Source organism: Camellia sinensis, chromosome 7 (genome assembly GCF_055761805.1).
Source record: "Camellia sinensis isolate YWXY chromosome 7, ASM5576180v1, whole genome shotgun sequence".
Taxonomy (NCBI): Eukaryota; Viridiplantae; Streptophyta; class Magnoliopsida; order Ericales; family Theaceae; genus Camellia; species Camellia sinensis.
The window spans coordinates 162,012,474-162,027,904 of record NC_138967.1 but is presented as its reverse complement, the minus strand read 5'-3'; the positions used below and the strand labels follow the sequence as shown (position 1 = coordinate 162,027,904).

The window sequence follows — 15,431 nt, the reverse complement described above, 5'->3', positions numbered from 1 at the left end:
TTTTTCTACGGCATACTATAGTACGCCGTTAAAAACTATTTAACGACAAATTTTGTACGTCGTTACTTTTTCTACGGCTACTTTTGCACGCCGTTTGGTAAGACAAATAAAGACACTGATTGCGCGCCGTAAAATATGTAATATGACTTATCATGTCTGTCGTAGAACATACAATTTTTTTTTTTTTTCTTAAATTCAACAAGTTCTATTTGACCAATTTTGTACAATCTAACAAATATTACAAACAAACATCACAAAACATTAATCAACCACCAAAATATTGTTTGAAACATTAAAAAGAAACTATATCCATAAATTATAAACATTCAAGAATTATCTATACATTCTGCACATTCGAAAATTATATCCTTAAGTACTAAATTGTACAAAAAGTTTAAACCATCCAAAACTATGAATATCTAACTTTCTAAACATATCAACAACTTTCAAGATTTATCGAATAAATCTAGTGATTGTGCAACCATACACCTCCACAAAAACTCCAAATGCAAATCTGGCTTAAATCCAAATCTCCTCACAATGTGATCAACAAATGAAAGTGGGGTCAGAGAATTCATCTTCCATTGAAGAGTAGATAGCACCAGAAGCTCCATTCTCTAGATTATCCTAGCTTCAAACACAAACTTTGATTCCTCCGCCTAATCACAACACAAAGAAATAAATCAATGACAACACAAAGAAATAAATCAATTCCTAATTAAGCTTCCAAACTGACCATAAAACAGCAAATAGAATGGAATTCCAGATTTTCCTCTCTAGTTTCGACAGATTTACACCGGCCCACCATTGGAGTAAGTCATTAACAAAGCCTGGTAATGCCCAAACTAAACCCCACCATCTAATAACATGTGACCAAAGTAACCAAACAAACAGGCAGTGCACTAATGCATGATCATCAAATTCCACCTCAGTCCTGCAGAAAACAGAAAGAACAATCAGTGTGTTTGGTTTGAATTTTTTGGATTAAATTTTTTAAAAATTGAGTTTTTTGGTTTTTGTATTTTTTTGTTTTTAGTGAATATTTTTTTAAACTTTAAACATTTTTTTTTACTTTTTTAGATACACCTTAGTTAGATGTATCTAAAAAATAAAAAATTTGTGAAAAAATATTTTAAAAAATTAATAAATACATAGAAATACAAAAAATGTATTGAATTCTTGTATTTTTTTTGTATTTTTGGTATTTAGTGAATTTTTAAAAGATTTTTTTTTACAATTTTTTTACTTTTTAGGTGTATTTATGTTGGATGTCTCTAAAAAGAAAAAAAATTACTTAAAATATTTAAAAAATTTCAGTAAAAATAAAAAAAATACGGAAAATAAGAAAGTAAAATTTTCTAAAAAGTGTTTTTGAAAAATGATAACCAAGCATGCTGATTAGCATTATTATTGAGAACTCCAATCCTTTGAAGATAGCTGGATGATTTGATCCTCATTCTCCATGCCAACCGCCCAAAGAATTGACCTTTGGAAGGGGTAACATTTTTTCAAATAGAGGCAGTAATTATACAAATAGGGCCCAAGGACAATTCAAACCAATGATAGACTAAGGAGACAGAATCTATTTGAGCAACTAGTAGACCACCTTAAATTGTCAAACCTATTGTCTCTAATAGCAGATGCAGTGAGTAGAGCATCATTTAATCTCATTATTTCCTCCACCTCCCATTGAAACAGAGTTCTAAAATTTAAGGTCCAGCCCTCATGATCATCATTTCTGTTGTACAAAGAGTTAACTGTACCACACTTGGCTTTTACTTTTGCTTACATCCTTTTAACTCCTAGACCCCCTTAGCTTTTACTTTTGGTTACATCCTTTTAACTCCTAACCCTTAAAATCCACTCAGCAGATTCTCTCCTTGCCACCATTAACTTTTGGTTACAACCACAATGCATGCTTATTTGCAAGTCATCCGTTTTATACCATGAATAATAGCCTAAATGGGTTTCGCATTGTTGCAAAAAAAAAAAAAAATGTGCAAAACATGGTTCTGCAGCAAATCTAATTACCTAACTAGTATTCCAAGCAACCAAAAAGAGATGATCAAAATCTAAGAATTTAATTAGAGGAAAAAAATGCAAATTAATATGAGCAATATTGAATTGAGGACCCGAAATTCCCTATTGATGGGTGATGCAAAAAACTGTTGAAACTATATCCTATAAATAATGTCGGTTGAGTGAATCACATTCTCTTCTATAATCAATGTAGAATATGCAGTTTTTTTAACTCTTGGAGATTGCCCCAATCCATCCTCAAAACCTGCTGAGGATTGTGTGTTTTGGTATTGGTAATATATAGGTAGTGTATATTTCTGCTGAGGGTGGTTAAAATCTTTAATCTCTTATGACAGGTACAACAGGATTTGAGATATGGAGAGAACATAAATAATAAGAGAAACGGATGAGGAAATAACAACACATACTTGTAGATTTAGTGACCGTTTCCGAGAATCAAGTTCCTCTGGGGTGAATTCAGCCTGATTGAAGCAGTGATAGAAGCAATATGAATGTTTTTGATCGGCAAGCATTATGAATGTTACAGAAAATAAACATAATCATAACTAGCCTATCCATTAATTTATTATTTATTAATTCTATCAAAATAGAACAGTTTGTTGATGCTTTTGAACAAATTAATGGATAGGCTAGTTCCATTGATTGATGAAAATGTTACAAAGGTGAGAACTTTATAACATTTTTTCACTCAAATAATTAATGTGCTTAGAATAGTTTGTTGGATGAAATTGATTGTAGTGCATATAGTTTGTTAATGTTGTTGGAACAAATTATTCTTGTATTTAATTTTTAATGTATGTAGTAAAACAATGGGAGTTGATATTTCTTGTAGCTGAAGAAGAGCAAGTAGTAACATTGTTTAGTGTAATTGAGTTGAGTTTTGTTGTTCTGTTTTACTGAAAAGAGAAGAAGTATATTTTTAGGTTCAAGAATTATTTACCTCGTTGTCTTCAATTTGGACTTTGAGATGGTGCTCCTTAATTTGTTACTGTTAGCATGAAATTGAGTAGTCACTATTGCAGAAAACTATGCAGAACGACTGTAGAAAGGAGGAAGGCAATACCAAGAGGTACACTTCCATCCTTTTTTCCTTGCTTTTGCTATCAGATTTTCTTTTTAAAGGGTTTCAGCTTTTTCTCTCACCACTGGAGTAAATAAACATCTATGTTACTTTTAAAAAAAAAAAAAATTATGTAAGCATGGTAACAAAAAAGTAGCAACACTAATCTTCTCAAAGGGGATGTGTAAGCCTCTTTCCTTTAATTAAGGGTGGTGTTCCAGTGAAAAAATTTGCCCATGTACACCACGTGGCAATGCCACATACCAATCACCAAATACCACCACCATGGTTGTCTCTTCAAACATCAACTTAAAATGACGGACCCCACTAGATACACAAATCGCATTCATTTTGCGCACCACATGCTCTATTCAAGTCCACATGGAGGGTAATCTGCTTGACTGGTTTCACCATTGATCCTTTACATTTATTTATCTAGAAAACATAGATTTTTTACCAAATAGGTTGCTGTAAAATTTGGTGTTACAACTCTCAGCCTATTGTTTTGTTCTAATTTTCTTTAAAAAACAACGAAGTCCTTTTTCACAAAAATGGTAAAAGATTTAAGCATTATATGTATTAAGGCAGCAAGCCAATCAACCCCAAAAGCTAGCTATTGAGGTGAGGGTGCCCTCATGCTTATATATTTCACATTTCCTTACTTCGGTGATGTGGGACTTTGCTTCACAGCTATCAGATTGAATATTTTGGGTATCAGACAGGAAGCTTTGGGTTTGCAAAAAAAAATTCTTGCTTTTTCTACTAGATTAGTATCAAAGAAAAGTAATGATTTTATATTTGTCGATCAAAGAAAATGACAGCTTTTAGTGTTTGCTTTTGTATTTTCAAACAACACATACAAATGGGCTAACGTACAAAAGCAATCCTACTATCAGGGTTTATAGTTTTTTATTTATTTATAGTAATGCTATAAAAACAAAACCTTTTTTACAAACTTAGTTTACTAATTGACGTGGCAGATGAGTTATTCCTATAATTTAATTTCAAGGGTCCCATTTCAATACCAAGGCTTTTTATTTATTTATTGTGTGCCGTACCAGTTTTTGTAAAGAAATTTGGTAAATTTTTTTTGTTTGCTATTAAAATCTCCTTGAAGTAGATATAACATGTGTTTGTTATTTTTAAATGGTTCATTTTCTTTTACATTTCTGGTTTATGTTCTTAAGTCTATATTTGTTGCATATATTTTTAAACGTCATAGACTGTACATCAAATTCTTTGGTAATTAATGATGACCCATAATTAAAGACACTTTTTTTTTGTTTTATTGGAGTTGGATGATACTTTATGATGAAGCCTTTTCCTTTTCCTTGCTATGTACCTTAAAGAGATTCTGTTTTTAGTCTGATTTTGCCAGTATGTTTATGAATTTAATTTATTTTTTTTTTTGTCTCTGTGTGTATATGTGTACATAGGTATATGTTATTTATATGGGTTAATGGTGCTATACTGGCTTAAACTTCAAAATTTTTTGTTAGTGAACCTTGGCCTACTAAACTTGAGTTTATCGGTTCAAGACTGAGGACAACCAATTTGTATATTTATGCCAAGTGTTAGGTATGTACCCTATCTAACCTTACCCAAACATCTATTAACTTCCAAACCACTGTTAATGGGCGCTGATTGGGTGTTAGTTTTGCTGCTTTAAAGCAGACCAATTATTTGTAATTTTGTGTATAAAATATTTCTAACAATTGAAGTGAGCTAATATGCTTTCATTGTTGTTGGATAGAGATTCCTGTTTTTGATAAACTACCACTACAACAGAAAAGGGTTTTTATTGCATCAAACTGATATTATGGTAAGAACTAACAGTATAGATGTAGAGATCATTAATACTTGAGTTTGGGCATCATCACTAGTAATAATGTTTCCCACTGTCCTAAGTGCGAGTATAAGAACTGTAGGCGATGGATGATTTGTGAAAAACAAAATGTAGTTAGTTAGTACTACTTTTACAAATTTGACCACTATAAAGAGAATAACACATAATGAAATTTAGCCCTGAGAAAAGAAAAAAATATTCCACTACTTTGCAAAAAAAGGAGAATATACACCTTCTGAAAACAAACCCAAGAGAAAGAGAGAGAACGAAAATAAGAGTAAAAAAGGGAAGATCACTTTATAGGGTGGAAGGAAGATCAGCATACCTGCATGATTATCTCTTTCAAAAGTTTCCAGTGGGGGTCTCTATCAAAATTAGTCGAGAAATTCAAAAGAGGGCGTGAGCCTTTCAAATGATTTCCAGTAAGCTTCAATTTTTCCATGGTGTGCACTTGATAAACAAATCAAATATCAATAACCAGGTAACGGTTCTCAGTGTATTTAAGAGAATGAAAGGAGAAAAAGTTGTCCATAAACATATACATTTTAGAAAACCAGCAAAACAGGCAAGAGCACACGCCTAAATGCATTATAAATCTCGTATAACAATATCATTTGAGATTGGAGCAAAGAATTACCAGCATTTACTAAGAACTTCACTGATGGAACATTGGGACACTTTGCCATCCATAGATAAAGGTCTTTATGTTTTCTGTGCTGAAATTGTAGAAGAAAATGTAATCAACCCCATGAAAAAGACACAGTACAAAATATATTACTCTGCTCTATAGCTCCAACATGTTTCAATCCCCAAGCATCCTTCAAAAATCCTGTAGCACTAGTTACTCTATACAATATCAGAACCCACACCTAATTAACACACCAAAACATTACAAAAGAAAGTGAAACAAACTCAAGTTCCATGAATGACACTGACTCGAAACATATTCTGCTGATTCATTTGATAATCCATCAGTGATAAAAATAAATAAACAGAGCTAAGCACTACACTACTTATTACTACCAAAAGAGAAACAATTAAAACAATTACCTCAAAAAACAGGCAAGAGGAACAGCCTTTGAGTTCAACAAGCTCATTCAGTGTTGCACCTTTACTTGCTTTAGATTCAAACTTGTTATCCTTCTTACAGTGGGGCAAAAGTGACACCACATTCAACATCAAATGTCGATACCTAAATACCATAGAATTTATAAATGTCATTGTCATGGACTAATACCTCTGAGTTTCGACAAAAGGACCAAAATTGTCAACAGAATGATGGTTTTCTGGAAAAAAAAAAAAAAAGAGGTGGTCGTGGCATCTGAGGTACAGGCTGCCTATGATCATTGAAGAGTGAATCTGAAGGCCTACCCAAATAAACAAAGCAAAAGCCGTTAGATACTCAAAATAAACTGCAATAGAAGACAATAAGGCCAAGTTTGGCATGATTGAAAAAAGACAAAAAGTCAAAAGGTCATTATCCTATTTAAGTCACATCATCTTATTTAAGTCACATCACCTCTCTAACACATCACTTCAAACCCAACCCATATTTCATAAAAAGTCAAAAAGTACACTTATTTAGATCATCCCAAACAACAAGTCTTAAAAATGCTATTTGTCATGTAGAACAAGTGATAGAAGGATTAGAATAAAGTTGATAGATGGGTGAAGGGAAATGCCGTCCACACACAGATAATTCAGTAGAATGATTCACGATCCATGAAATAACAAAACACACCCAGTACGAAATAAAATAAAATAAAATAAACACGATGACTTTTAGGATGCAAGTAAAGTAATTCTGAATAAATTATACGAACCTGCCAGAACGTGTAGTAACCTCTCTGCTCGTGTCCACAAGGCCAGAACTTATATGGAAACTTTAAGAAGATCTTCGTGTACACCAACACATCACATTTCTCAATGGCCTCCATTTTCCACCTCTGTTTCCTAATTTTATTCATTTGTTAATTTTCGAGTATATAATAATAGCAATAAAGAAGAAGATCATGTCAGCAAGCATTCTTAGGTGAAGGGACCACAACCAAACAACCAAGCATGTAGAATAATTTAAAAGTATTGTATATATTTTAAAATTATGTGAAGATGTTATACATGTGCATTGGTTCACCAACTTCCTGCAAAGAATTTCTAGGCACAGAAGCTCAACCATTTAAACAATCCATAATACGTATTTAGGCTTTGATGAACCTGTGGTCCAGGACAATCTGTCAAAGTTAAGCACCTGCAAAGAGCAAAGAAACAAAGAGCTAGATTAAAATAAAATATAGCAGCTAAAATATATGGAATAAAATAAAATATAGCAGCTAAAAAATAACGAAACAAAGAGGGAGATTAAGAGGGAGACTAAAAAAAAAATGAAAAAATACGAATGAGAAAAGAAACAAAGAAAGAAAAAATAACAGTTTAGATTGACTTGACAAACTTACATAGTATGAAGTAAACAGACAAAGTTTAGTTTCAATTCTCGGCTGCGTACAAATCCAATCTCAATTGTAAGCAAATTCACACAAATCGAAAAATTAAGTTTGAGTTTTCATATTTCAATTGTATAAGCAAATAGGGTTTTCTTCAATCCACGTCAATCAAATTAATTACAAGTGGTAAAAACTACAGGTTTAGCAAATTCAATGTGAAGAAACTCTTGATAGGTTGAACAACGAAGGGGCAAAGATCTGATAAGTTGCAATTATAGTTAGGGTTTGAAATTGGGGGAACGAGCGAGCGAGAGAGAGAGAGAGAGAGAGAGAGAGTGAGTTTACCTGATGCAAGAGGAATCGAGAGGATCAGCAATGGTGGAGTGCAGGCGGCTCCACGCACTGCTACCGAACTTCCTTCATCTCTCCACCGAACCCCACTACTGCTCCAACGCTGCTCCTGTTACGTTTCGTGTTAGCCACATTCATCGTGTTTGCTCTCTGCCTTGGTCAGTTCGCCACCGACCTCACGGTGGGGAAACAGGGCGGCCCCACCACGCCGTGAGACATTTTTGGTGGTGGTGGTTTTGAATAGTGGCGTAGGGTTTGTGCTTGTGTGAATGGTAGAGAAAAAGAGAAACAGATGGAGTGCCAGGGAGACAAAAACATAGAAGGCTGGTTATCATTTTTCAAAAGAAAAATGCTTGGGAGCACTAATGCTCTCACTAATTAGGTGGTAGTGGGTCCCATTATTAATGATGTAATGTTTTGATCTTGGAATTGTATTTTTTTTTTATTTTTTTTACTTTTTTAATGCATTAGTGCTATTAGTGGTGATATTTTTAGTGGGACGAATCATTGTTGTTTTTCAAAAATATTTTTGAAAATTTTATTTTCTTATTTTTTTGTATTTTTTTATTTTTATTAAATTTTTTTAATATTTTAAACAATTTTTTTAATTTTTAAACATACCTAATATAAATATATTTAAAAAGTAAAAAAAAAATTTAAAAAAAAACCTTTTAAAAATTTATTAAATATCAAAAATACAAAAAAATACGAGAATTCAGTACATTTTTTATATTTTTATGCATTTATTAATTTTTAAAAATATTTTTTCACAAATTTTTTACTTTTTAAATACATCTAAGTAAGGTGCATCTAAAAACGTAAAAAAATGTTTAAAATTTTAAAAATATTCACTAAAAATAAAAAAACACGAAAACCTAAAAACTCAGTTTTCAAAAAATTTAATTCAAAAAACTCAAACCAAACACACTGATTTGTTTTTTTTTTAATTTTTTTTTTTTGGGTGTTTGGCGCCTGAATTTTTCATTTTCCCACTATTTTTTTTTGTCATATTTGTCACGGCAGCAATTGCATGCCGTGAAAATTCCAATATTTTAAACGGCTGACTTTTTGTGCGTCGTGAAAAATGAAATTTTTAACGACTGGCTTTTTGTGCGCCGTGAAATATTCAATATTTTTAGGACAAATTACAAACACCCCCTTCGAGGTTTGGTGAAAATACAAATTTCTCCCTGAGGTTTGAGAAATTACATCTTGCCCCTTGAGGTTTATATTTTCATAACAAATTGCTCCCTGAGGTTTTATTTTCATACAGATTCCCCCCTAATTTGTTATGTAAATTTGACCATCAGGGGGAAATTTGTAATTTCTCAAACCTCAGGGAGGAATCTGTATTTTCAACAAACCTCGAGGGGGTGTTTGTAATTTGCCCATATTTTTAACGACTGGTGTACACGTGTCGTATATAGTTGATGTGTTAACGGTATGCTAAATGCACGTCGTAGAAGGTTTTATTATTTACGACTAATATTGCAAGTCATAAAAAAATTATCATTATTAGCATTCGCGACCTACATAATAGACACGTCGTGATTGAGAAATTGTTTACGACATGCAAAAAAAAGCAAGTCATAAAATTGAAAAACCACGGCTTGCATTTACTGTATGTCGTTAATGTGGAGCCGTAAAAGCTCAGTTTTGTTATAGTGTCTGACCTTAAATCACTTCTCAACTTGTACCTGAAAAATGTTTAGAAACGTAGGATAAACAACATAACGTTTAGTAGAGATCTCAAATAATTCTAAACAATAACAATATATCGATAGTTATTATTATAAATGCTTCACATCATATCATATAAGTAACGTGACAATTTTATAATCAAAATATACTTACATAAATACATATCTCCCAAATCATCATCTTTAACACAACAAGGTATAAAACTATTTCTTTTCTTTTCTAGGCTTTCATTTTTGTTCAAAACAATTGCATAATGACACTTAATTTTGAAAATATGCTCACATACACCAACTACACTTTCGTCTTGTGTCCCAGCTCACCACATGTACACACTCAACCTGATTTATGGTCTTAAACACAATGGCAATAGAACACCCACAACAATACACATATACATATATCTCCAAATGTGAATAATGGAAAACAACACATACTTCTATTTATACCAGCCCAAGGCACGGAGGGCTAATGGTACAACTCACATAACACAACACGCTTTATTGGCCTCACTCGGACAGAAACGACCTGCAAATCACACTTTATTGGGTGCAAACCGGAAGGGAGAGGAATCTTTGTCAAGACGACACGCTTTATCCCCCATCCAAAAGGAAACAGACCCCAATTCACACTTTACCAGGCGCAAACCAAAAGGGAAATGAAGCTTTGTCAAGGCACCACGCTTTACCGATCTCACCTAGTGGAAAACGAACCCCCAATCTCATAACGCAACACTCTAAATTACATTGAAAATCTACGAACATAACACATACATGTATTTTATTCAACAGTAACAATATCATTCTCCACCGATGACCAACGACAAAATCTCTATCAATTAAATACACAACTCACTTAACTCAAATCCACAACCGATTCCATAATTCAAATCATTAGCGTTTTCAATAAAATCATTTCAAAACAATCATTTTCCCTACTCACTTTTCACTTTCCATTTTCTATTTTATTTCACAAAAGGGTTACACACATCATTTTGTTTTCAAAACTAAACCCGTTCTTCTAAATCTTCAACACTCACAACCGTTAGCCAAAGTCCCTTTTTAATTGTCAAAATCCCAATTGGTGGATACACAATTACAACCCAACACAACATAACATTAACCAAATAATCACAAGACCTGATTAACTTCTTTTTAGTAACCAAAACTCTAATTCATTAATGTAAACAAATAGCACAACAATTACCCAACTTTAATTCATTTATTTTATTAAGCCCTTAATTATAAATTAAGACTTTTCGCTACTATAACATAAACGTAATTAACTACCTCACAATTTATCAAATCAATCCAAAACATAATTATTTAACTCTAAAAATTCAAAACCCTAAACCCCCTTCATGCCTTTCCAAAATCCCATAGCAAAACATGTTTTTAATGCGATAAAAACTACCACATGTCTATCTATAACAAGGTATTGAAAATGAGCAAAAAAAATCTCTACCTCTCAAAGCGAAGAGGAGAGAAACCGACAAATCCACAACAACGAAGACACGATTTGCTTAGATTGAAAGGAAACTCTCGTCGAGCTCTACGTTTTGACATATGAAATTAGAGGTCAAAGATGTTTAGAAATAGGTAAAATCAAGGGTTAAAGAGCTTGGAAACTAAAAAATGGCAGAAAGATGAAGAGAGAAGAGAGAAAAATCTAAAGGAAAAAAAAAATGATGGTCAAAAATAGCTTTTAAAGTGGCTAACCTCAAACAGACCTCTCAAGTGATGAAACAAGCGCTCGAGTGTTGGAGACACATTACCACTCAAGCGGCAAAACCTCCACTCCAGCGGAGAACTCATGCTCCCAAAATCTCAAATTGTACAAGGAACATACCGCTTGAGCGAACAAACTACCGCTCAAGTGAATATCAAAAGCCCACAGAATCCTAAACTACGGACCAAAGTATTGGACGATTCAAAAGACTACTCGAGCAAACAAACTTTTGCTTGAGCAAAGAGGAAAACCTCATAGTGCTACATGATACAACTCCCATTATTCATGTCATCTGCTCTTAAAGACAAATGCAAAATTCTTTGAAAATAACAACTTTTCAAATAAGAGGGATTGAAAGAAGAAAAAAAAAATTGTGAGATCACCATTATTGTCTATCTAAATATCAGTGTCAATGAACATACAAAATCATAGAAAAAACATATAAAATAAAATAAAATAAAAACTGAGAGATACGCTGCTCCAAAATAGAAAATAAAAAATTGCGACATGAAAAAAAAAAAAAAAAAAAACTATATTATGATGCTACAAAGAAATTGACAAAACTTTTTTTTGATGTTAAAGTTGTTTGATTCCACTATAGAATGTAGTATTTTTCAATTATGGTCGAACTAAGGTTTTAATTTCAGATAACTCATCCAAAGCATATAACAAGGTGTATTAAGGGGATAACCAATGTAATTATATTAAAATTGTAGGATTTGTTGTATTTTCTCCAAATTTTAATGGATGTCAGTGTAATTTACTTTTCTTTTTTTACAAAGTTTAACAAATTTAGGTGACAATTTAACATCTTTAAAAATAAAGACTTCAACCAATGTCTCAAATTTGTTATTTTATTTTATTTTTATTTCAATTTTTTTTTCCTGGATAAAGGTTACTTAATTTGGGTTCTACATAATAATAATAATAATAATAATAATAAATAAATAAATAAATAAATAAACATCATTCATTCCTCTATATGTCAAATTTAACATGGGTAAGACAATACTAAATGACACCTAAGCAAGTGAAAACTTAGTTGTAGTGCTCAATAATGCTATGATGATGATAATATTTTGGTATTACCTTTTCTTTACCAATTTGTGTTTAATATTGACAGTGTTGATATATGATGTTGTAAACAAAATGTGACAAAAAAAATACAGTCATCCTGACATTATTGGTGCCCAATAAAGATGTCAGATATTGTCACTCAATTGGGTTGCCACCTGAGAAATTACATATTGGTTGGAGATATGCTTTTTGGCCTAGGTATATATATATATATATATCATAATCTTTGATGAGATGAAGAGTAAATTGAGAAAAATTGAGAAAATTGAGAAAAAATAAATTTTCAGTCCAGATTTAGACAAAAGTCATATTTAAGAGTAAATTGAGAAAGATTATTAACATTAAGAACCAAAATCAGAAAAAATAAATTTGAAGGACCAAAGCAAAAAATTAGTCGAACTTAAAAGGGGTAAAGTGTGATGTATCCTTCTTTTAACGTGGATTCCTCGCTCAAAAGCAAAAGAAAAGCAAAGCACAATCAATTAAGCAAAGCATGAATTAAGCTGTAATGAGAAAGAAAGTTAAAATCATACTGTAGCCAATAAACCTCACCTCAGTAGCAGGAGTATTTTGCCAAAAAAACCCATACTTTGCATATGCAGTTTTTTTTTTTTCATTTTTTTTTTTTTGTTATGTAGTGTACCCTAGATCAGCTTACGCGCATCAGACTAAATTCCTATATGCCTGAACAAGCCTTCTGAAACAGGACGTACACAGTGGCGGAGTCACATAGGGACTAGGGGGGTCACGTGCCCCTTGGATTTTTCTTCCTTTTTTTTTGACATATGTATATAAATAAAATTTTAAACAAAAATAATATTTAGAATAAAATGTCAAGGGTATTTTTAAATTTATGAAACAATAGAGATTGTTTTATTGAAAATGAAGTGATTACAAAAAATTATATTTTTATGAATGAAAATTTTGTGAAAAAATCTTAATATAAAGGTAATATCCATCATTATTGATATGCAAATATAATTAATCTCATTATATATATGTAAAAATTGCTAAAGTGTTAGTTATATTTACATGTGAAATTTACCCTTTTTATGTTGCTTTACTATTGATTCATGATATCACATGTCAATAATGACATAATATCACTATTATATAAATTTTTTACTCAAATTTTGTAAAAATTTGATTTATCTTATCATTATATAATTTATTTTCCGACTTAAATATATGACTTTTTTACATTGTCCATAATACACTAGTTACACGAATACTTTCTTTTCGATTCTATTCGAAATTAATTGTAAAATTTTATGTGAAACACTTTTGTAACAATTTATTTAATTTTTTGTACTTAATATTAATTCAAAAATTATTATTGTCTTCTTATTATTGGTTATGGAAAAAAAAAAATTAAGTTGTTATTAATAAGTGCCTCTCCTGATTTTGCTTCCTGGCTCCGCCCCTGCTTATGCGGTCTGTGGCCCCAAAATATACATTTGATGACTAGAAGGTTCGAACCTGAGTCCTGAAACGGAGCAAACCTCCAAACTCCAATTATCACTCACTAAGCCACCACCTGTGATTAAAAGTAGTTCAATTCTTGCTAAGGGTAAATTAATATTTTCATTGGTTCAAACATTTAGCAGTCTAATAGAGTACTAGTAAAGGAAATCACCCCAAAAAGAAAGGTCAAAGCCTGAGCTGGCAAGACAGAATTTAAAGGCAAACTGAACCAAGAATGAGAAAATAAGAGCCAAAACACAAGTAGTACACACTCTTATAGTGGTTTGGGAAAAGTCTTTTTTTTTTTTAAAAAAATTTATCTTTCGTGATTTTATTTATAATTATATTAAAATTTTTTATTTTTTCAATCTTTCTTGTATACATGAATCTAAAAGGTAAAAATTAAAAAATTCCAAAAAAATTTTAAAAGCCAAAATAGGCAAACAAACACACACACACACACACACACACACACACAAATATATATATATATATATATTGCTTATTTTTGTCTTTTCTAAACTTTTTTTTTTTTTGGTTGAAATTTCTTGATTTTTTCATTCGTCAAGTAAAATTTAAATGTCTAAAACTTTTTAAAAATTTTTATAAAAAAATCACTGAAAACAAAAATAAGCCAACAGAAAAAGATATCAAAAAAGCAAACCCCAAACACTGAGTGCGTTTGGTAACGTTTACGTTTTCAGTTTATATTTACAAAAATTTTATAAACTGGTTTTTGTTTATTTTTTGTTTATTTTTAGAAAAATATAAACTACAAACGCGTTTGGTAATTGATAAAATTTTTAAAAAATTTTAAAAATATAAAAATGAGTGAGAAATGGTAAGTGGTGGCAAGTGGCGGCGGAAGACGGTGGTGGAAAGTGGTGACGGTAGGTGGTGGGTAGCTGGTGGTGGTGGGTGGTGGTGGTAGGTGGATGGGTGACGATGACGGTGACGGGTGGTGGGTGGTAGCGAGTGGGTGGTGGTGGTGGTGTTGGCGGGTATGGGTGGTTGTGTTAGGTGGGTGGCGGATGGTGGATGGTGGTGGGTGGCGCAAGTGGGTGGTGGTGGCGGGTGATAGTGGTGGAGGGGTGGGTGACGATGGCGGGTGGTGGGTGGTGGGTGGTAGCGAGTGGGTGGTGGTGGTGGCAGGTGGTGGCAGTTGGGTGGCGGATGGCGGGTGGTGGTGGATGGTGGCAGGTGGTGATAGTGGCGGGTGGTGGGTGAGTGACGGTAGCGGGTGGTGGGTGGTAGCAAGTGGGTGGTGGTGGTGGTGGTGGCAGATGGGTGGCAGATGATGGGTAGTGGTGGGTGGTGGCGAGTAAGTGGTGGGTGAGTGGGTGACGATGGTGAGTTGTAGCGAGTGGATGGTGGTGGTGATAGTGGGTGGTAGGTGGTAGCGAGTGGATGGTGGTGGTGATGGTGGGTGGTATGTGGTGGTGGCAGGTGGGTGGCGGGTGGGTGGTGGTGGTGGTGGCAGGCAGGTGGGTGGTGGTGGTAGGTGGTGGATGGTGGTGGTAGGTGGTGGATGGTGGTGGCAGGTGGGTGGTGAGTGGTGGTGGCAAGTAGGCAGCGGATGGTGGTGGCGGGCGGTGGATGGTAGTGGCGGGTGGTGGGTGATGGCGGGTGGATGGCAGGTGGGTGATGGTGGTGGTGGTGGTGGCAAGGGGTGGGTGGTGGTGGCGAGTGGGTGGCAGGTGGCTGGTGGGTGGTGGTGGCTGATGGG

At 33.3% G+C, this 15,431-nt stretch overlaps 1 protein-coding gene across 7 annotated transcripts; it reads right to left on the bottom strand.

The window, feature by feature from the left end:
- Positions 1-280: 280 nt before the first annotated feature.
- LOC114307553 (ribosome biogenesis protein BRX1 homolog 1) lies at positions 281-8,078 on the bottom strand. Of its 7 annotated transcripts, none has more exons than XM_082879682.1 (10): positions 7,733-8,078; positions 7,065-7,194; positions 6,770-6,899; positions 5,997-6,313; positions 5,584-5,662; positions 5,272-5,396; positions 2,981-3,185; positions 2,448-2,501; positions 737-934; positions 281-659 (listed from the first exon to the last, which is right to left on the bottom strand). In XM_082879682.1, the coding sequence occupies exons 4-7, from the start codon at positions 6,171-6,173 to the stop codon at positions 3,180-3,182; spliced, it is 387 nt and encodes a 128-aa protein (XP_082735808.1). In that variant the 5' UTR covers positions 6,174-6,313; positions 6,770-6,899; positions 7,065-7,194; positions 7,733-8,078; the 3' UTR covers positions 281-659; positions 737-934; positions 2,448-2,501; positions 2,981-3,179. The 7 variants fall into 7 exon arrangements, with proteins under 7 accessions (XP_082735808.1, XP_082735805.1, XP_082735806.1 ...); XM_082879679.1 differs by having other exon boundaries at positions 5,997-6,138; positions 6,774-6,899; XM_082879680.1 differs by having other exon boundaries at positions 2,981-3,028; positions 5,997-6,138; positions 6,774-6,899.
- Between the last annotated feature and the right edge of the window lie 7,353 nt (positions 8,079-15,431).

What these genes read in the sequence shown, in the direction of transcription:
- LOC114307553 (XM_028252947.2), bottom strand. An exon ending in AGAGGTTACTACACGTTCTG is followed by an intron (nt 6,139 to 6,773) that starts GCAGGTTCGTAT and finishes TATGGTATTTAG; the next exon opens with GTATCGACATTTGATGTTGA. An exon ending in CCTCTTGCCTGTTTTTTGAG is followed by an intron (nt 5,663 to 5,996) that starts GTAATTGTTTTA and finishes CTACAATTTCAG; the next exon opens with CACAGAAAACATAAAGACCT.